Raw genomic sequence first — 21,428 nt, forward strand, 5'->3', positions numbered from 1 at the left:
AAAAGGACCTCAGAGACCTGACATACACACACACCCCAGTGTCCGTACACTAGCCCTTTAGCAGCATGCCACTACCCCGAGGGCATGAATGCATACACACACACACACACGCACACACACACACAAACGTGCAGAGACACACATGAATACCAACCAAGTGTCCACCTACTGTTTCTTTAGTGGTGTGCCACTGCCCTTAGGGTATGCACATTTACACACACATGCACACACAAATACATTCACACAAACCCACACCAGCATGCACATTCCACTGGTGATTCTGACATCATTGCAACTGAACTCATTGAATAAGACTGAAGTGATGTGAATGATAGCGAATTACCAAGACGGTCCCCCTGCAAACTAGTAAAGGCTACAGACTGCTAATTATAAGTATGCAAGCATGTGTGTCCAAGTGTGTGAAAGAGAGAGAGTGAGGGAATGTTTTCTTCAAGTGTTCAGTGTCTCTCTCTCTCTCTCTCTCTCTCTCTCTCTCTCTCTCTCTCTCTCTCTCTCTCTCTCTCTTTCTGTGTGTGTATGTGTGTGTCTTGCTGAGCAGTAGTTATGGTGCCAGTTATGGAGTGTTTGCCATAGCAGGGAGCTGCCTTGGCACCGTGCCCTAATTTAGGGGAATTAAAAAGCACTAGACAGGCCCCTTTGTGGCACCGTGCGCCGGCTTTAATCTCCCCACGCCTCAGCGGGCACCCACAGCACCAGGAGTGGGCACTGTGCCCACATGACCCCAGGCAATATGGAAATCGCCACCAAAAATCCTAACTAAGCGCCGAGCCCTGCCCCTGGTGCACAGTGTACACAGTACACACAGACATGCGCAAAGCGGTGCTATCTCACAAACACGCACACACGCACGGTGGGACAACACCCAGATCACAATGGTGCTATGCACACATACTTACACATATGATTAAAAACATGGAAAAGTAATTGCAGGCTGTTCACATGCGTACATGATTACAACACTGAAATACACACATGCAAACACACATATAGTACTTTCAGTTCACAGGGGCATGAAATGAAATACTCCTGCTGTTGTCACTATTGGCACACATGCCGGCATGTAGACACACATACGCCGTCACACACATGCACAGCCACTTTTCCACTCATCCAAAGTTGGTGTGTGTTCTTTTTGAAGTGTAGGTGAGTGTAATGCTTGTCATGAGGTCATCCATCAGGGCTAATGAAACTGGCAGACCCTGACACCGTCTCACTGGGCACCACCGCTGGCGCCGCAAGCTAACTCAAGGAGAAATGGACTGATTTAATTACACAGCGAGGGCACACGCATGCACACACACTCACACACGCTCGCACACATGCACATGTAAACACACCCGCGCACACATGCACAGAGAGAAAAAGACATACACGAACGCATGCAGGACGCTCACACACACACTTTGCATACAGGTACATAATCATGAATAAAAATGCAACCGCACACACAAATACACACAGTAAAAAGCCAAATGTTAGAGAGCGCACACAGCTCACAACACTCCATCAAATATTGCCCATTAGCTACTTCTTGCCAACACCATGTAATGCCAGCTAGCAGACTGGTGCAACCTTTTCAAGCAGATAAAAGTGTGAGTGTGAGCTCAACACGGATGTTAACCTTTTCCAATAAACAGAACTCACTGCACATTCATAGAAATAATAAGTTGAGGTGGACTTGTCATGTACACAGCAAAACTCATTGAAGGCACCATTAGCAAGCTAGCTGTGCCTCCTCACTGCAGGTTCACAATGTTCCCTTCCCTAAAACAAAGACCCACTTTGGCCCTGGAACAGGACGCACTCCCATCCCTCTCTCTCTCTCTCTCTCTCTCTCCCTCTCTCTCTCTCTCTCTCTCTCTCTCTCTCTCTCTCTTTCCCCAGTTCCTCTCTCTCTCTCTCCCCCTCTGTCCATTTGTCTCCCTACTGGTTTCACTTAATAAGCTTCAAAGGTTTCTGGGCAACGTGGCTTTCAAAAAAAAAAAAAAAAAAAAAAAAGTTACCATGGCATTTTTTTGGCACACAGCATCTTCCCTCTTGCTGAGGATATGGGGTTGCCATGACATCAGTGGGCACCTTATAAAACATACAATCGTGTATGTGTGTGCGTGTGCGCACATGCGCGTGTGCACGATGAGCATCTTGTGCCAGCCTCGGCTAAATGCTTAGACACTGGTAGGAAACCCAGGACAGCGGCAAAGCCAGCGAGTTCAACTTTGCCCGCCAACTCATGCTTACACACCAATATATCCCCCAATACACACACAAATGCACACACTGCTCTGCATTTCTCTGTCTATTGTGTTCTTGAAGGTTTGCATTTAATCCTACTGTTTCTATTCTTTTCTAACTGTATATGTGTGAACATGAAATAAGAACATAGCATAGCATGTTCTTGGCTATGACATATTATTGATTAATAAACTCAACAACAAAAGAACTGGCTAAGAGTAAACAGCATACATGCATTTTCTGCAAGTACATTCTGTGTTTGTTTTGGTTAAACTTACCCCAGAGAGTCTCAAATCCAAGTGCTAACTTTAAAATTGGCTCTGGATTTACACTGATGGTTAATGTTTTCATACTGGCATCTTTCTTTGTTCCTGCTAATGTTTGTGTGTGCGACTTTGTGGGTGTGTGTGTGTGCATTTATTTTGTGCACTCCCATCCAAAGTAATTAACAGTGAGTGCAGAAGTAACCTGAAATTTCTAATCAGTGGTGGAAGAATTATTCAGATCCTTCACTTAAGTAAAAGTAATTAATGCCACACTGTGAAAATCCTTCAGTGTAAGTAAAAAAAAAACTTCATTCAAGACCTTACTTAAGTAAAAGTACATAAATATAATCAGCAAAATTTGCTTAAAGTATCAGAAGTAAAAAGGACTCATTCTGCCATAAAATGGCCCCACAGTGTTTCACTATTTCACGTGTAAATATACGATATTTTTGGATTAATATTACTGGTGCATTAATGTGCACGTTTCATTTTTTTGCTGTAAATGTCAAAAGTTGTGCTAATTTTAGCTACTGCATATACTCTTTATATTATATGTCATAATATCATTTTATGTTTGTAGTGTCACTGTCCTGTGAGAAGCACATATTCCTAAAAAGTCAACTTTTCATGCAAAAAACAGCCCTGTTTTCAGCTTTGTGACGATACATTTTCCTGCTAATCCGAGAGGGTTTTAAAATAGTTTATTTAACCTGAGAAGTAGGAGAATTTCCTCAACCGATAAAGGACCACTTAATCCTTCAGGTTGTCACAAACACTCAAAAACCAACACATTTGGAGACACATGGTTTTCACTGGACAGGAAGGGCATGAAAAATTGTAATATGAAATCCAGCTAGTAACTATAGCTGACAGACAAATGTAGTGCAGTAAAAATACATTTACCTCTGAGATGTACTGAAGTAGAATTATAAAGTTGCATATAATGGAAATACTCAAGACAATTACATGTACCTCAAATTAATACTGAAGCAAGCTTTTTGAGTTTAGTTATATTCAGCCATTTTTCTTAATCAGCAGCATATGCAATTGATAGTGATGAATGCAAAGGTCAGAGCCACAGCACCCACGCTAATCATAATCTGTGTGTCTTCTGTGTAAAAGTAATATATGACAACAATAATTCTTCTTCTTTCCGTAATAGTCAAACGATTCCTTGACCTCAAATTTGTTTTTGCCCGAAGTGAAACTACAATTTTGTGGTCTGGCTTCAGCACTCACCGCACACTTCAGCACAACTGAGCCTCCACTAATGTGAAATGAATGGGAGCCGAGAGCCACTGCAGCATGTCTCTAATTTTGGCCAAATCTTTCCGCAAATAGAAGAAAGTTCTGATTTGAATTTAGGCTGCTTAAAGATAGCCCTTTCTGAGATTGTGTAACATATAACAGCTACCTCTATAATTTATTCTCGGTAATAGAAGTGGCAAAAATGGGGCTTTGGTCATTTTTTTTGTTTCTGTTTGAGCCAGTGAAATCTAAAAACAACCATCACATCATGACATTGAGAAGGAGTTATTGTTGTAAACCTTTTTGGAAAGTGGAAAATTTCACCAAGACCTACAACAGACAGCCAAGCTGTGCTCCACATGCTCTCTTACTGTACATACATCCCTGCAGTCCTACGGACAGGGCTTCTAGTGGCCTCTAGTGGTTTGTATATGATGTTACTGTGGTGCACAGCTGTGTCCCAAATCCACACTACACACTAATTCTACACAGTCCATACTACACACTATTCATCATGGTATACTGTAGCAGTAGCAGTGTTTAAAAATATCAACATACTTACACCTAAAGGAAATTAAACATGCGACACTGGATGTGATTCAAACAGCAACTTTGGAAAGAGACAAAGAGACACCAGAATGTTTTCCAAGATCTCTCTGGAGCTGTTTCACAACCGTGGTCCCCCATTTCATTGTGGGAGAACAGTGTCCATCAGCAGCACGCTCAGTAGTCGGCTGTGTTTAGTTTTTACGCTCTCTGGTTCGAGTAGACTTTTCCAGAGTGACCACATACCAAAAACCTGCTGAGAAACAGTTTGATTGTTAAAATGATGCATGAATACATATTTTTCAAATATGCTGTCTGACCTTTCAAAATGGGTCTGTGCGCACTGAGCCACACCTTTCAAACTGTTTTTTTTTTTTTTTTTTTTAGTGTGTAATACACATAGAAGTGGTGCACTGCCCTACATGGAAACCAAAAATACAATTGTAACCTGTGAAATATTTGTCAGACAAGACAAGAACCTGTTCTAAGCTCCAGGGGTGCAGGGCTGGGGACAAAAGGGGACTGAGAATAAAGGCCCTCATATGAGGAGGGTCTGACGATACCAGAATGAAAAGCTATGGGTCTGGGCAGGTGCCCATAACAGAACGTCTAAGTATGGGGTCCAGAATTTTCTGCTACGACTTTGCTCAGCTCTGCTAATAAAATCTGCCACAAAAAGGTTATCTTCTTAAAACACAACTCAGATCTTTAAATAATCATCCTCCAATAAAGTGCAGTCCTTTAATCATCATGTAACAAGTAATAAAATATAAAATGGACTATTTCTACTATGTCGCCTGAGTCACATAACAAACAAAGCTTTTCTCCACAGGGAGAACATTAACCCTGCCTGTTTATGAGGCTAATGCTAATGTACCGGCGTGACACAGAGATCTTTGACTTTTGGTTAAATCGTGTTTCGTATAAGGCTCAACCCTGGAACTGTTTTTAATGAGCCAGCACGTTCATAATTAAGGTTCATATAAAAAAAAATCAACACAGCAGCTTAAATGCCTAAAATAAAGCAGTACTCAAAGCAAGAACTCAGAATGTTTCATCAGACTTCAGACTCTGTTTTTCACCTCCTAGATGTCATGTGCCCTGTGAGCGCTACAGTAAAGAGCTGTTTACCAAATCCGTTTTCATCATTAAGGGACAATGAAAACTAAGACTAAGAAAACACTGAGTTTGATGAATAAGTCATGACAAAATGACTTATGACAAAATGAAATAAATCTTATTGATCTTAATGATTATCCAAAAACAAAATATTGGTGAAATGTCAGACTTTCCTAAAATGAGACAAATTGTTTTGTGGTTGAGATGTGATCAGGCCAATAAGAGGAAACAGGATTGTGAAGGCTTTGGGAAATAAGCTTCTGACAAGTTCTGCGTTTGGAGTGAATATGTGCAGGACTAATCTCTGTTCAGCTTTCGTTCACCCCAGCAATACAAAACACCCTGCAGAGCTCAGGTCATATAATTCTCCCCAAAAAAATCCCTCCCCGAGACCCCGAACATGAGTTTAATAGTTATTCTTATTAGCTCGTACAACTGCTGGGAGCCTGCAAAATAAAATAACTGTTTTTCTGTTGATCTGTTTACGCTCGCCTGAGGAACTTTACAACCAAAAGAGCCAAGACACCAGTGCAAAAAAAAAAAACAAAAAAAAACCTTTCTCTCTCTCTCTCCCTCACAGCCAAAGTGGACTTATTATGTTACTGATGGCAGAATTCCCAGTGTGGAATTAGGACTTTGAGCTCCGATAACGTTCCTGAATCCCAGCACGGCGCTGCTTTTACTGGTGGTGGTCACACACTGCTTTCTGTCTTGCCCTGAGCCAAACCAGCCGAGGAATTAGTCATTAACAGGGGGACAACTTCAGGCTGCTACTGTTTCCCATACTGATGAAGAAAGAGTATAAGTGCACCATGCTCTTTGTGGGGCTTAGAAATGCTTCCCTGTGTGTGTGTGTGTGTGTGTGTGTAAGCAATAGGTGTTTTTTTTCTTTAATTCTCAGCCATATCTCGGCTCCATTTGAGAATTTCTGCACGAATCTATCGGTGCCTTGGTTCCTGTCCGTCTGTTCACCTGTCTCTCCCACAGCCTCCGCACCAGAAAGGACACCAGCTTTAGCTTTCAGTAACCTCTTCATCTATTTACAGCCTTCCCGTACCTCTTGTTCCTCGCCATTAGCGGTGGAGCCTCTGTGCCCCTGTGTTGCCATGGTAAAACAATAGAGTGCAAATCTTCCAATCTCCTTAATGTTCACTAATCTAATGAGTGCGGCGAGGATATTAAGCAGATTGCTGAGCATTACGTTTTACCATTAGAGACACAGCCACCAGCTATTTCAGCACTTCTGGGCTGTTTTCCTCGAAAGCCCCCCAAAAATCTGATTTTACCATTAGTTCTCCAGTCTGATCCTATCGGCCTGCTGCGTCTTGGGTAGATTATGATTTGGCATGATGGAGAGTGTGGTTACTGCTGAGTGTGGGAGAAAGTGAGTGGGAGTATGTGCGACCATACGTGTGTGTGTGTGTGTGTGTGTGTGTGCGTGCGTGTGTGTGTGTGTGTGACAGTGAGAGAGAGAAAATGGCATAGTAAGAAGCCAAGTTAATAAAGGGAAACAATTAGGACATAAAAGATTGACATGGCCCACGGATTTTAATGTTCTTGTCTGTCTTAATGAAATCCCTTTGACTATATCTGCCGCACACACACATTAACACACATATATATAGACATGTACACACTCATTATCGTGGTCTCAGTGCTTCCCTCAGGCTGTCCTGACAGGTGTGGCTCCCACACACAGACACACACAGATAAACATTCGCAAACACTCTCAGTCACACACACAAACCAGGCCCTACAGGGCATTTTCCCTATCCTGGGACTGCACAATGGGCACTTTGTACACCCCCCCACCCCAACTCCACACCCCAGCCCTTACCATCAACCCCCCACCGGCTTCCAGCACATCCCTCTTTAAATGGGAGATTATGCAAATGAGCTCACACCACCGCGGCACCCCACATATAAGTGATGTGCATTCAGTGCAATCTATAGTCTGTCTATGGGAGCATGTATGGGAGTCAGCACATGAATGTTCCAACTCACTCAGAGATGGATGTGGCCTAAATAAACAGTCAACATCACAGGTGTTTGAACCGCACCAGAATATCACCTCTGTCAATCACAAGCTGCAGTGCTTTATTGTTGCTTTTCATGTTCATGTTTTCTTTTTTAAGCTTAAATACGTTTTACAAATCTCTGCTTGCTCCACTAAAAATATTCCTACAGCTTGCAGGTGGATCTTTAGACTCACGGCTGACATTTCTCTTATCTGCAGTAGCTGTGAATGGACTGATGGAAAAGCACTTAGAATATGGAGCTCAGAACAAATTAAATGAACAAGTAGTCAAAAATGTGTGTCACATCAAAAAAGACTGTTAATTCCAGTGCTGGAAGAAGTATTCAGATCTTTTACTTGAGTAAAAGTAGAAATACCTCACCAAATACAGTAAGTGTTATCAAACAAGACTTATTATGCAGAAAAACAGCCTCTGTCAGTGTTACACTGCTAAATTCTAGGATCACTATCATTGATCTATTAATATTTAAATGCTAATGGTTGACTTGGAACCAATTAACTCCTTAATAAAAAAAAGTGTTATCTATAATAATGCGTATTTTATAGATTGATAATATATTTTGTATCTAAAATTTTTACCTAAAAAGTATAACTAAAGCTGCTAAATAAATAGTGGAGTAAAAAGTATATGAGTATATGAAATATATGATGAGATTAATCAAAAATATATTGTACTTTATAGCTCTGCGTGCAGTAGAAGTATAAAGTACCATAAACAACTCAACAACTCAAAATTGTACCAAAATACAGTACTTGAGTAAATCTACTTAGATACTTTCCACCAATAGCAATTCATATCCTTTAATGAAGCAATACTACAAAGTAAAAGTACTGAATTACAGTTAATTTCTGTGTAAAAAGATGTTAGTAAGTTAGTAAGTTAGTTATATTAAAAACACATCAGCAGTAAAAAAAAAAAAAAAGAAAAAAAAAAAGCCAAATATTCCTTATTCCTCTGACTTCCTGTTAGAGTTATGTGTCGACATACTGTAGAATCGGATTATAATTAATGATGCATTAATGTGTTAGCAGCATTTTAAGTTGCAGCTGGTTGAGGTGGAGCTCATTTTAATTTCTATTCTATTGGACAGATGAACCCACAGCAATGCATGACCCTCTATGAACTCATAGAAATAAAAAACAGTCCAGAAAATTGTGGAAATTTGAGGGACAGAACTTGAGAAATCTTGCAGGCCTCCAGTGAAGCCAAGCCCATTAAAGACTAATCGAATCGAGTCAGGAGAGAAGCAGCAGCCACCCTTCACTCCAAGCACTGAGAACATCTCTCTCAGGTAAAGAGAGGGAGCGTAATTGGAAGTGTGCAATGAAACCACTGAGAGAGAGACTGCCGGCACTCACTTCCATAGGGTGCCGATTAAATGAGTGTGCAGACAGAGACATACTAGAGATGAACATGTACACACAAACACACACCGCATGCTTATTACATACAGCAGTTGGGTTCGGGGTCAGGCCGGGACACAGGTTACCACAGGGTTAAAGCCTCATGCACATGAGAAAAACAGCAGAAACAGATTTAAGAGAGAGGTGGATGCCAAGAGTGCCATCTGCTTTAGTTACCCCCCTCTCCAGTTTCCTCTCTCTCCTCTCCCATCCCTCCCCGGCTTTCTCCATCTTTGTTTCTCTGAACATTCCCTCATTCCCATCTCCCACTAAAGCCACATACATATTTTGTCAACAGCTAAATATTACCATTCATTATTTGTTTTCCACACTGCTCGAGCGCCGATAATAAACTAAGATGGTATAGATACAAGGGTGGGTGTGGGGGTGGGGAGTGGGGGCTGGGGGGGTGGGGGGTAAGATAAGTCCAAATCTGGCAACCGTCTCAAGTGTAATGACACCTCCATCTCTATGGAAAACCATCCCCTTTTGTCTTCACTTGCATGGGAGCTCTTTCTTTTTACTGTTTTGTTCCCAGAAAACCCATGGAACATTTGCCAACATTTTTAAGAGCTGCGAAAAGCAGGGTTTTTTTTTCTGCTGTTTTTTTAAGTCTTCCACCTCGCAGGTGTTTCTTTTTAAGGCGTGCTCCACAATGCCAAGCTCGTCTTGGCTCGTCTTGAATGCCGCGGGCCTCGGGGGGGAGGAGAAAAAAAAACAAGGTTGGAGAAATCTTATTGATTAGCAGTTGTCGCTTCCCTTTTCTTTATCTATGTACGGCTCTCCTTTTCTGCCTCGCTCACTCCATCTCCACACACTTTTTAAGTCTTGATAGGAGAATGAGAAACCTTTGTAAGTCAGGCCAAGAGAAAAAGAGAGCAGAAGAAATCTTAACTATAACCTAAAACCCTCTGCTCTCTCGCAGGAAGTGACTGGACATGAAGTGTCACAGAACAAAGCTGCGGCTTTTAGTCAGACTTCTAAAATACTGTGTGTATGTGTGTAGACATGTATTACTCATGTGTGGGGACATAAATCTGTTTACGTTGTGGAGACTCACCTTCCTTTTGGGGACAAAAAGTCCCCATAATGTAAATCATTGAATGTTATGGTGAAGACTTGGGTTAAGGTTAGGGGTAGACAGGTAGTGGTTAAGGTTAAGTCTCCAGGAAATGAGTGTCAGTCTGTGTAAAGTCCCCGAAAGTGATGGAAACACAACTGTGTGTGTGTGTGTGTGTGTGAGAGTGCATGAAGTTCACGCTCAGGAAGTCCAACTTGCTGGAGGCCTGAATGTGGGGCTTTTATTAAATGTTGTCTAATTTCCATCAGACCTCTAGGCTAAACATTAGCTTCATAGATGCCGTCAAACCTGATTTATGATGCACGCCTACATGTGATGCAGAAAATGAAAAAGAATAATCAATCTTATCTGATTCTGATGTGCTCATGTTTGACTGATTAGTATTCTGTGGGTAATTGACACAATTGCAGCCAAAGCTTGGTTCATTAATGTAAAGACAGATTGCTGCTCGTTAGAGCCACCATGTGGTGCAAACACAAACAGCAGCCATCTTGCTAAAAGTGGAGTTGATAACTGTGTAAGCCATGTTTAGTCTTAACAAAATGTCATGTAAGTAATAACTACAATAAGTAATAATAAATCCATGTTATTGCCCTTGAGAGAGAGGGAAAATGATTCAGGTTTATAAATTAGAGGAAGCTGGGGGGGCAGCAGGATAAACAGGTGGACTGCCAGTTAGGATCAGTGATACGCTGGCTGGATGGAAAGAAACACAGGACAAGAGGGAGGGAGGGAGGGGAGCTCAGAGAGAGGGATGAAAAGAGGGAGCCGGGAAAGAAGTACCATCTGTTTTTTAGGCACAAGGAAGATAAAAATGTGAGTATAGCTCTCAGAGGCAGAATGTTAGTATAGACTCAGGGTGTGAGAGGACTCTGCGTACAGGGGGAGGAAACTACAAGGGGCATGGAGAGGTAAGGGAGAGAGGGCAGATAAGAGGGAGGCAGACAGATGGAAGACAGGAAGATGAGAGAGGGAGAAAGAGAGAGAGGGTGAGGAGGAGAGGGGACCAGAGATTGGGTCTGGCAGCGGTGAGAGCGCACTGGGCACGCTCACATCAGGAGGGGACATGACTCGACATGCCGGCTCAGCCCAGCTGGGTCAACGCTCTGCACTGCCATGTTGTTTTGGCTTGGCGCTCACTGCTCTTGCACACACACACACACACATGCTCCGGCACACAAACTGACAAACAAATCCAGTTACCCCCAGCTCGGTCCCTCATTCTAACTCTCCCTGTCTCATATCTAGACACACACTCACTCACAGGCAAACACACACAAGCTCACACCCAAAATGCCATGGTTTTGGCGGGAGCCGGCCGGGCGGGCGAGGGCCCTGGACTAATGGAAACGCCAAACTCGTTACTCTAACGCTGGGTGACAAGGGCACCTTGGGCTGCAGATGTTCCTGCTGATGACAGATGGAGCCTGGCACTGCCAGGGGACAGTGGGCCAGGCCTGCGCCAGCTCCATGCCACCTGCACCCCTCCTCTGTACCCCTCCACACGAACTCAAACATGCACACACTCCCTCGCTTTCTCACTTGGCCTATCTCTCTTGAACACTGGCGCACTGCTCCCCCGTCTTTCTACCCCCACCCCCTATGTGTCTGTGTGTCTGTCTCTCTCTCAATCGCTCTTCCTCTGTCTCCCTCACACACACTGGCATGCTACTCTTCCTCCACTGCCCACTGTGAGGATGACTGTTTGTGGACAGATATCTGTGACACTGGCAGAATGTGTTGGATAAATTGTGCCTGTATTGGTATTGATCCTATTAACAGACAGGGCAGAAATTTGTTGTTTCATGACCATAATTCAAGATGAGGACATTAACAAACTGTTTTGGTGCAAAATGTCAACATGCAGCATCCCGATGAACGCCGTAATGAAATGAGTTAGCAATGTTTGTCGCACATTCTATCAGTGCTGTGAGATGACTGAGTATAATCCATAGCCATTTCCACTTTTGAGCAGAAAGTGGATTCCAGATCAGCTAATGCATGATGGAGGCTGCATAATGATACCATTTATCTTCATGGAAGTGGTGACAGGCTTCTGGAGGTGATTCGCCGGCCTGGCTCGAAGAGACCGTCCACCAGGATAATTTGCTTGATGCTGTTAGTCGCCAGATTACCGAAGTGTGCTCAGCTGTAATTTTGATGATGGTGGTTTTCACAAGGCTTCTGCTTTCAACTCAATGTGAAAAACTGCCTTGAATGTCACCAGTGATGCTTTTCACTGCGTCACCATGTGAGGGACAGAAAATGAACGCCACTTATCCTGCAAAAAGGTTTTATGGTTAGCTTTGAAATGCTTTATAACCAGCCACAGCAGCAATTCTCACATTCGCTGCTGGTCAAATGTTACAGACAAATAAAGGGGAAAATGGGCTGGAGAGGACATGCACACAAGGGACACCGAGGGAGGTAGACCCACTGTTCACATCAAAGGCTTTTCTCACAGAAAATGTGATGAGATTCTGGAGGAGCGTTTGTACTACCACGCCAACTACAAATCCAGGAACATCGACTGTCAGTCTGGGAATCCAAGTGTTGAAAGAACACCAAGACACCAGAGATTCATATGTTTGCAGTTTCATAAATTTTGATAAATCTGACCAGGCCTGGGAGCCAAAGCTGTGTCTTGGCCCACTGTGGTCTTTCCCACTGTTGGAATTTGTGGACTGCGATACCGAACTACTCTGTGATTAATGTTTATTTTGACATTGAACTCTTCCAGAGGTAGAGTGAGGGGAAGACAACAATGTGCATTGACCGTCATCAAAGTTTCATGGGAGCTTGTGAATCCGCAGCGTAAAAACCAACCACGGTGCAGGTTTTACAGTTGTGGCTGCAGCTTTTTGGAGCCTTTTTCTGTGCGTATAAGTGCCTTTTCTATGCTGCAACCCCCTCCTCTACACTTTCACCACTCTTGCATCAAGCCTGCACCCCCCCCCCCCCTCCTTCCCTTGCCTACTTCATCCAAAAACCATGTGTGGCGTGTCATTTCAACTCCCTCCACGCTGAAGAAGGGCCCCTAACAAAACAAAACAATTATCTCTCCCCTCGTTAGGACCTGGCTCACATCCGCTCCCCCTATTTAACTCCCCTCTTTCTCCTGCCGGACCCGGCCTTCGCGCTCTCCCTTCCGTAGCTGTCTCTGTGACAATAAGTTGAGCTGAGGGTCTCTTAAGTGCTTCTGGAGTGGAGCGTTTAGCTGATTTTAGGCTTCATGTTTCTTTTAAAGGGCTCAGCAGGAGCAGAGGCACAGGGCGGTTGTGGCATGAAGGAGAGGGTGAGGTGCCCGTGAGAGGAAGATTAAGGCAAGGCAAGGAGAGCAAAGTAGCCCGATGGATGATGGCATGTAGTGGTACGAGGTGGGCGCTGATGTGTGCTGGTGAAGAGGAAGGGGAATGGATGGGTTGGCAGCGGGAGGGTGAGCAGGTTTCACCGTGCCAGCTCTTAATTACTTTAATTGGAGTCATTAGCTAAGTGAGCATGAGAGACATCACCTGCATGGCACGCAGGACCGCACCTGCCACAGCGACATTGCTATCATCATCACACTCCAGCAGAGGGTTTACTGACAGCTCAACACTCAACCACACTAATGGCGCCAGCCACACTGAGGCGACAATCAGCACAAGTACAGTCAGACCCGCAACACAAACAATCACAAACACACAAATGTCATCATGCATACGTTTGTTTTCTGCAGGCGAGTGGTTGATGGGTCCAATATGTGTCTTCTTCAACTACCAGTCTTCGAGTTAAAAGTTGTTGCTTTGGAAGTATCAGAAAATATGAATATAAAACCCAAAATAAAAAAATACCATATACAGTTGCATTGTGGTTACAGTAAATGCATTTGGCAGGCTTTTGTTTTAGGTTACTTACATTGTAATATTTTTATAAAAATACTACAAATCAGACTTTGTCAGTAATATAATATAACGTTTTCAACTTATTTACTTTGTTGCCTCTGTTGTTTACACAATCCACAAACATTCATCAAGAGACAAGTATTCATTACTATGTATTAGAAAATAATTGAATCAAACAATTGATATATACGTGTGTGTGTGTGTGTGTGTGTGTGTGTGTGTGTGTGTGTGTATCTGTTACAAGATATGTGGAGAGGCTCTTGTTTTTTCTAGTCTGCCTTAAGTACTTAGTGCTCACATATGTACACTAAAACAGTGTTTGCTTGCTGTATCCATTCCTCCTGTTCATATTGGCCATTAAAAGATTTCTTTTGATGTGAGACAAAATCCACGGTCCTCTAGCTGGTACGAAGCCTTGGCAGTCCGAGTTAATCAAATTAAGAAGGTATCTTACAAAGTTACAGCATCTTCAGTACAACATTCCCTCTGAAAACACTGTGACATTGAAACCGGCTTTAAGCATGTGCACACATACAAGGAATTTGACTCAATGAATTTTCACACAGCTAAGAACAATTACAAAAAATAAAGAATGGTCACAATGACAGGCGACCAACACCTTAAATATGGGGGTAAATACACTACAGACTGCTGTTGTCTCTCATCACTTCCACTGAAAGTGAATGAGGAAGGTGTTTTTTAATGTCAGGTATGAACAGGAGGAATGACGACAGCAGGCAAAACCTGTTTCAGTGTTCACCTGGGTGTTCAGACAGACTTACAAAATGTGAACCTAAGATGATGTACCCCAGTTAGAAATCATGTCAGTCATGAGCAATAGTATTTATTTGTAATTTCATAAAGTATTTCAAACAACCATGAAGAACAACTCCAAAACAGAACAAAAGTTTTGTGAAGCATTCATGGTACTCTACAGTTAGTAGTAGTAGAAGTAGTAGTAGCAGTAGTAGTAGTAGTATTGGTGTGCTAAGTCCATTAAAGTCTAGTCCTACATTTGAGCACCAGTTTTGCCATAACGACCTGTTTCCTTTAACATGTTATCAAATCTTTTTTTATTTCACTGAGTTTCACAAAAAAAAAACAAAAAAAAAACACCTGTCTTCACCTGATTACCTCACCTTAAGCAGTGTGTCCTGTAGGAGGTGGATAGCCTCGTGGATGATCGCTGTACACACACAGATCTACAGGATTTACATCTGTCGTCTTCATTATAGCAGTGGTGTGACTGCCCGTGTCCAGTCAATAAACATCTAACTCTCTCTCTCGCTCTCTCTCTCTCTCTCTCTCTCTCTCACACACACACACACACACACACACACACACACACACATTTACCTATTTCATTCTAAACATTGGTCCTTTTAGCAGTAGTAGTGGTGGTGGTAATAATACCAGCTATAAACCACTGTGGGATTTTATCCAATGACATACTTTGATGTTCGGATCTGCAGGCTACACCTTTCTCTGTCCTCCTCAGCACCCAACAGACAGCCTGGCAGGCGAGCTGGCAGGCGAGCAGAATGGCAGTAGGCTGGCAGGCTTAGCCCGGGGCACCATCTCCTGCAGAGCCAACTCTGACCAGCTGGTCCAGACTAACACCACAGAGTGAGCATGTACCACCATATCAGTGGGGAGGTGGATGTTAGCTGTGGTCCAGACACCCTCACACCTAGAGCCTGACACCTACAGCAGTAAACCTGCACTGGTGGGACTTAGGTGAGAAGACTCTGTCTGGTCTATGACTTAACAGGTCGTCACATTTCTTGTGGCGTTCCCTGTGTTGCACCATCCCGATTTCTTTCCAGAGAGTGCATGATGGACTCCTGTTCGCTCTCACTTGCTGATGCCAGATCTAGGAGCCTGATCTGCAGTCCAGTCTGGTGCAATCTACCATGACGGTTTAACTCCAGCAGAGCCCCAAGTGGCTGAGGAAAATCTGGTGGACTTTCCTCTTCCAGCACTACTCAGCTAGTTAGCTAGCTTAGCACTGCTTTGTGTACTTAGCAAAAGCCATACATAGATACAGAGGGACACACAGAAAGTCAGGGGTTAGTCGGGGGTTGAGAGGTGAACTGCATCAAAACGATCCGACCTGGGAATATTTGTTTCCAAGCCAATTACGATAAGACACAAAGAACCACAATAAAGATGTCACAAGTTAATTACCAGTATTTACTGGTCCTAGAGAAACACTTTTCAGAGTAAAACTTCTAAACCTCAGTTTCCCCTTGTACACCTTGATTGACCTGATAGTTTGAGTCCACCCCCAACCTCCATCACGGACACCTCCAAACCATTTCCATGTCTGACAGTTAAAAGGCCTACACACACAGAGAAAGAGCAGGCAGCTCATTGTGCGTTTTAAAGCGCTAACTAGGCCACTTAGCACCCCGTGACGCTGATCTGATCCCTGAGGCGCTGAACTTGGCAGCGGGCCCTCCTCCTTTCGCTCCTTCCTTTCCCCTCGCCATGGGAACCAGGCCATCCTTAATGACGCAGGAGTGCTCTGCCGGATCCCACAATGCAAAGGGGGCTGACATCTGTCTTGCTAAGTGGTGCACTCTCTTGTGCACCTTGTTTGTTCAATCAACAACCCCCCCCCCACCCCCCCTTCCTCCTCTCCTTCCCCTCTCTCCACTTTGCCCATTTTCTTTTTTATCTCCCTTTTTTCAGAAAAAAGAATAAAGATTGCAAGAAGAGAGGTACAGTGTTCGGAGAGAATAGACAGCGAGATAGTGAGATCATGATTCGTCCTTCACCACCATCATCGCACACTCGGCACAGTGGGTAGATTATCGTACATAGCAAGTGCACCATTGTACAAGGACAGAGATGGATGATGAAGCACAGTGTGGTTTTAGTTATGAATCACTCAAATTCTGGCAATTTGCAGACAACCTTCTTCACCATGAGGAATGAGAGTTTGAAAAGGAGAATTTGATCACTGTCAGCGCGGCTGCATGAGCCTCCCAACCTCTCCACTTTCGGCATATTAGGAAAAAACAAGTGCCTGATTAAAAGTGGCCCCTAATTCCTCATAGTTAAGACCAGGGCAAATATTTGTCCCATCAATCTTGGAAAATATAGCCATCAACCCAAGATGTTAATCACATGCTAATGGAATCCAAGGGACTCAATGCACCCCCGTAGCGCAATGAACGCATTCACTTTTTCAGAAAGCCCACGTGAATGCAAATGGCCATCTAAACAGTCATTTTGACAGCATGCCAAGGCAACGTAAAGAGCCCCCTTCTTTATGCTCCTCTGGGAATGTATGTAGGGATGTGTGGGATGAGTTCACTTTACCAGGCCCAGGTGCCAGGATATAAATGAATAATAGGTTTTATGGGCCCTAACCGAAAAAAAAGCACATACACACATAATCACACATGCCTACTCGCTCAAGTGCATCTGTGGTGAAGGATGTTCAAATTCCCACAACTACGCTGAAAAGAGATTGGGCATGAGAATAGGTGGTGCCTATACATAATTCAGGGGTCCATGCTGAAACAATTATGTTTGCTTACTGCTAAGTACCCGTGCTCAATAGCTCGTTTGCTCTCTAGTTTGGTGCTTTCAGATGTAAGTGCTATGTGCTAAAAGTCGGCGGAACATGGCTTTTTAATAAAATATAGGAGCTGACACTTGAACGCTTGAATACGAGAGTGGGTGGGAAAAAAAAACAACAAATGCTCTTCATGTTTTTACTTGAGCTTTGCATGCAAACTAAATTGCACTCGTAAATCTAACAGTGTTGGCAGAAAACTACTTAGCAGCTCCAGGCAAAAGGAATGTGGACAAATAGGACATTTAAATGACAATATTACAGAACACAATATTTCAGTTTAGATTAATCTAAACACATTTTTCAAAGTCCAGTATGAACGGCTCCATCTGTTGCAAGAGAGAATCGCATGACCAAAATATAGGCCATTTTGTCATCAATCAGTGGTGGAAGACCACCACCACAATAGTTTTACTCTGAATAACAAATTCAGACTCGTACAGATACACATACAACGACATATGTAAATACTGATCACAAGTGTCTGATTAATTATCACACAATTCATGACCAATAGTCCATATCAAGTGATCACAGTTACAGGTGTGTGGAAGCTGCAGCCTCAGCACTCTTTTCCTCGCGGCTCGTCTCACACTTGCACTCCTCCACCACCATGACTCTCTTCTCCCGGATCTCAGCTCCACAGCGCAGGGACACGGCCACAGTGTGAGCTTTGGATGGGGCGCAGCGGGAGCAGGGGACCCGTTGGTGTAGGGCCCCCGTCCCAGCACCCGGCCCTGCAAACTCCCCTTCGGATGGGACAAACAGGGAGCTGCACTGGCCGAAACACAGCTTGTTGTGCACCGTTACTGTGTCGCATCCGTCGGCTGTCACACGCTGTTAGGATGACAGAGAGGGGCAAGAATAGGCTAAACATCACAGCAATATTGTCAGTCTTAATTTGCCTCTGAAGGTGTAAAAATCAACACTTTGTGTTTATGTAATTCCACACCATCGCAGCTAATCTTCCACCAGAGCCTTAATGAGCTTTATGAGTGAACAGGCGTCTCTCTTATTGCCATCGCTATATTAACATTGCTATATTTTATTTGACTGTGTCAAGAATCACTCTTTTTAATGTGCTACAGAGACATCTCTTTGGCAGAGAAAGGACATAAAATCCTGCCTTAACACATGACATGAAAATCTTCTTAGCCTCTTACCTGAGTGAAAGGGACCACAGTGCACGTCTGTTTGGTGTCCTTCAGGTGGACTGGCAGGGACATGGTCATCTTCTCTCCTTTATTTATGGCCCTCTGCCACATCTGCAGGCTTTGACTCTTCTTTAGCTCCATCTCAGTGGGACTTTTAGGGTGCAGGTGGCGCAGTGGACTCACTGGGGTCTTGAGGGCCGGGGCTGGACCGGCACGCCCGTGAGACAGGAAAGCAGGAAAGGACAATCTGGAGCTCAGGGACGGGGCTCCTCTGGGGGTCAGTCCCCTTCTGAGGAACCCTGACTGGGCCAGGGCACGAGGGTCCAGCTGGACAACCTTAACTATTCCCTGGGCGGGTTCGTCTGGTCTGCTGCCAGATGATTCAAATTCGACCCTTGACTTTTGCACAATGTTGTCAAAAGTATTGTGAGGGAATGTGAAAGCTACAGCTGTCCAACCTGACAAAAGGACGAGGCTGACAGGGAAAGCCATTCTCTCACACAAAAAGTAACTACAAAACAAAAGTTAGCAAAAGAAAAGAAATTAAAAATCTTTGTCTGGTGGTTTGGTCCAAGGTTCCAAATGGCAACCTTGCTGTCGGTGTTTGGTCAGTGTGATGGAGGGAGTCTTTTATATAGGTTGCTGCCAGTTCTCACCTGTGTCATAATGCAAAGAAGGTGTTGCAATTCCCACACCAGACCAGACATCACACCAAGCTTTAAACTCCAGGTCGTGGATAGCTGCCAGACTGAGAGGATTTCAGTTTCAAGGTGAGCCTTGAAACATGGTCATAAAAAAATCTGGGCTTGATTGCATAGATACAGAAAGACGAAAGCTATCTAGTTGACAATAAAACCCTTCTTATTCAGCAGGTGTTTTTTTATTACCTTTGTCTGTAAAGCAATAATGAGTTTATGCTCTCTGTGTAAACAAGCCGTCTCCTGTCCATTTATTCCCACAAGCACGACCTCAGCCTCTCCCTTAACGTCCCATCATTACACCATTAGACTTCAGTGCGCTCTGTCGCCCGTGACCTGATCACACGCTGGCTGCTGAAGGCCGACTGGCTCACAAAGTTAAAATAGAAAGGGTGTTTGACTTTCTCATAGAGACCTTGTTAAGAGGCACTTTTCCTCATTGCCTCTTCTCTGCGTCTGTTTCCCGCCCACCGCTTAACATTATGGTCCAGATAGATGCAAGAATGGTAACAGTAAATGAGTCTCCGTCTGTTATCTGAAGACTTGCTCATCTGCACTGACCATGAACATTCACACACTGGTTGGTGAGGTCTGTAGTTCTAACTCTTTAATGTAAGTCATAACATAGAATATGTGGGGATGGACTTTGTATTAATATGGGAATATCACTTCCTCCAGCTGCAGAATAAAATTTTCCACAAGAGGGCAGAGTTTACAAAGTATTATCCCCCCTGCTTGTCCCCACTGCCCTCTCACCATTTCAGGCGACTCCTTCTTAGTGAACTGTGGATGACATTTTAAAAAATGTTTTTTGGAAATTGTTGGAATGGCATTTTGATTCAGTTTCTCACTGGAGTTTAACACAGTTCAATGTGGCACTTTAAATGCTGCCTTCAAAATTATGAGGAATCCTATTTTCAGAAAGGGGACACTCAATTTAGAAACTGTTTATTCAAGCATGTCTTTTGGGAAACACTGAAAACTTTGTCAAAAACCTTCTTCCTCTCAGGATAATTGGTTTTATTTTATGCACAACTGCTTATGCTGCTGTGTAGAGCAGAGAAAAAAGTCAATAAAAGCAGATAAATAGCATGTATGGTGTAAAGTACACTACAGTACAGGTAACTGTGGACCTTGTGGACTGTGTCCTGCTTCTTGGGTTGGATCCTCTGAAGGAGAAAGGCCCACAAAGGTGGATCTGTCAAAAGACCTGAAGACCAGGCTGAACATGCGCCACACAATCACCCAGGACCTGGATGTGGTCGCCCATCTTCCCCCCTCAGGGCCCATGAGTGATCACAATCCTGCAGGCTCTGAACAAGCCACATTTATTACTGAGGTCCAACCCGATAAGCTTTGCTAACTGTACGTAGGACTTGCAGCAAGAAACTGAAGATGTATCCCACAACACACAGGCAAGTGTGTCTGTTTGTTATTGGAAGAAAAACAAAATCACACAAATGTTTCTATCAGGGCCATAAATTCACTCACTCCTTTTCTTACTCAACATGCGCTGACAAAAATGAAATGAAAAGCAATTGTGAGGCTAGAACCATGAAGGGCTGGCCTGTAAACAAATATTTGAACAACAGCTCTTGTATAAACTCATGCAGGCCCAGCTCCAGACCACAAGGGACCACAAGCAAGATTTTCTTTGGGGGAGAACTATGAAATAAAACTTTAAACTCTATCGCAGTGAACGACCTCATGCCACATACCTGAGTCCTGATTTCTGCTCTCTGTCTTTGTTATCTTTGGTTTTCTTTTAGCAGCAGAATTTTTGCATTTTAGAGGTGCCATCATGTCATTCTTTTTTCTTCCTTTGTTAAACCATCAAATCGTACTTTAGCATAATGATTGCTTGATTGATTGCTTGATTGTATCTGTGCACATTTATAGTGTGATTTATTTATGCTTTAACAAGGACTGTTATCAGGTGACTTTGGACTTTGGACTTAGTTTGTTAGTTACATTGACATGATCTATCCATTGACACGGGGGCCTGTGGGTCAGAGAGATGTTGATTGGATTTACATTATCTATTCATTGGCTGATGCTGTGCTCATGATGTTGGAAAAACCTACAATCACAGATTTGTTTGGCCACAGTAGCAGCAGAAAGTCTGAGGAAGCCTCTGCCTCCTCGTCCCTT

The 21,428-nt window shown here is 43.5% G+C and overlaps 1 protein-coding gene across 1 annotated transcript; it reads right to left on the reverse strand.

Annotated features, from left to right (window-relative positions):
- Window positions 1–17,962: 17,962 nt before the first annotated feature.
- Window positions 17,963–19,071, reverse strand: dand5 (DAN domain family, member 5). Its single transcript, XM_076727556.1, has 2 exons — window positions 18,589–19,071; window positions 17,963–18,262 (listed from the first exon to the last, which is right to left on the reverse strand). The coding sequence occupies exons 1-2, from the start codon at window positions 19,069–19,071 to the stop codon at window positions 17,963–17,965; spliced, it is 783 nt and encodes a 260-aa protein (XP_076583671.1).
- Between the last annotated feature and the right edge of the window lie 2,357 nt (window positions 19,072–21,428).

The sequence above is a fragment of the Chaetodon auriga genome, chromosome 4, assembly GCF_051107435.1.
Source record: "Chaetodon auriga isolate fChaAug3 chromosome 4, fChaAug3.hap1, whole genome shotgun sequence".
In the NCBI taxonomy this organism is placed as follows: domain Eukaryota; kingdom Metazoa; phylum Chordata; class Actinopteri; order Chaetodontiformes; family Chaetodontidae; genus Chaetodon; species Chaetodon auriga.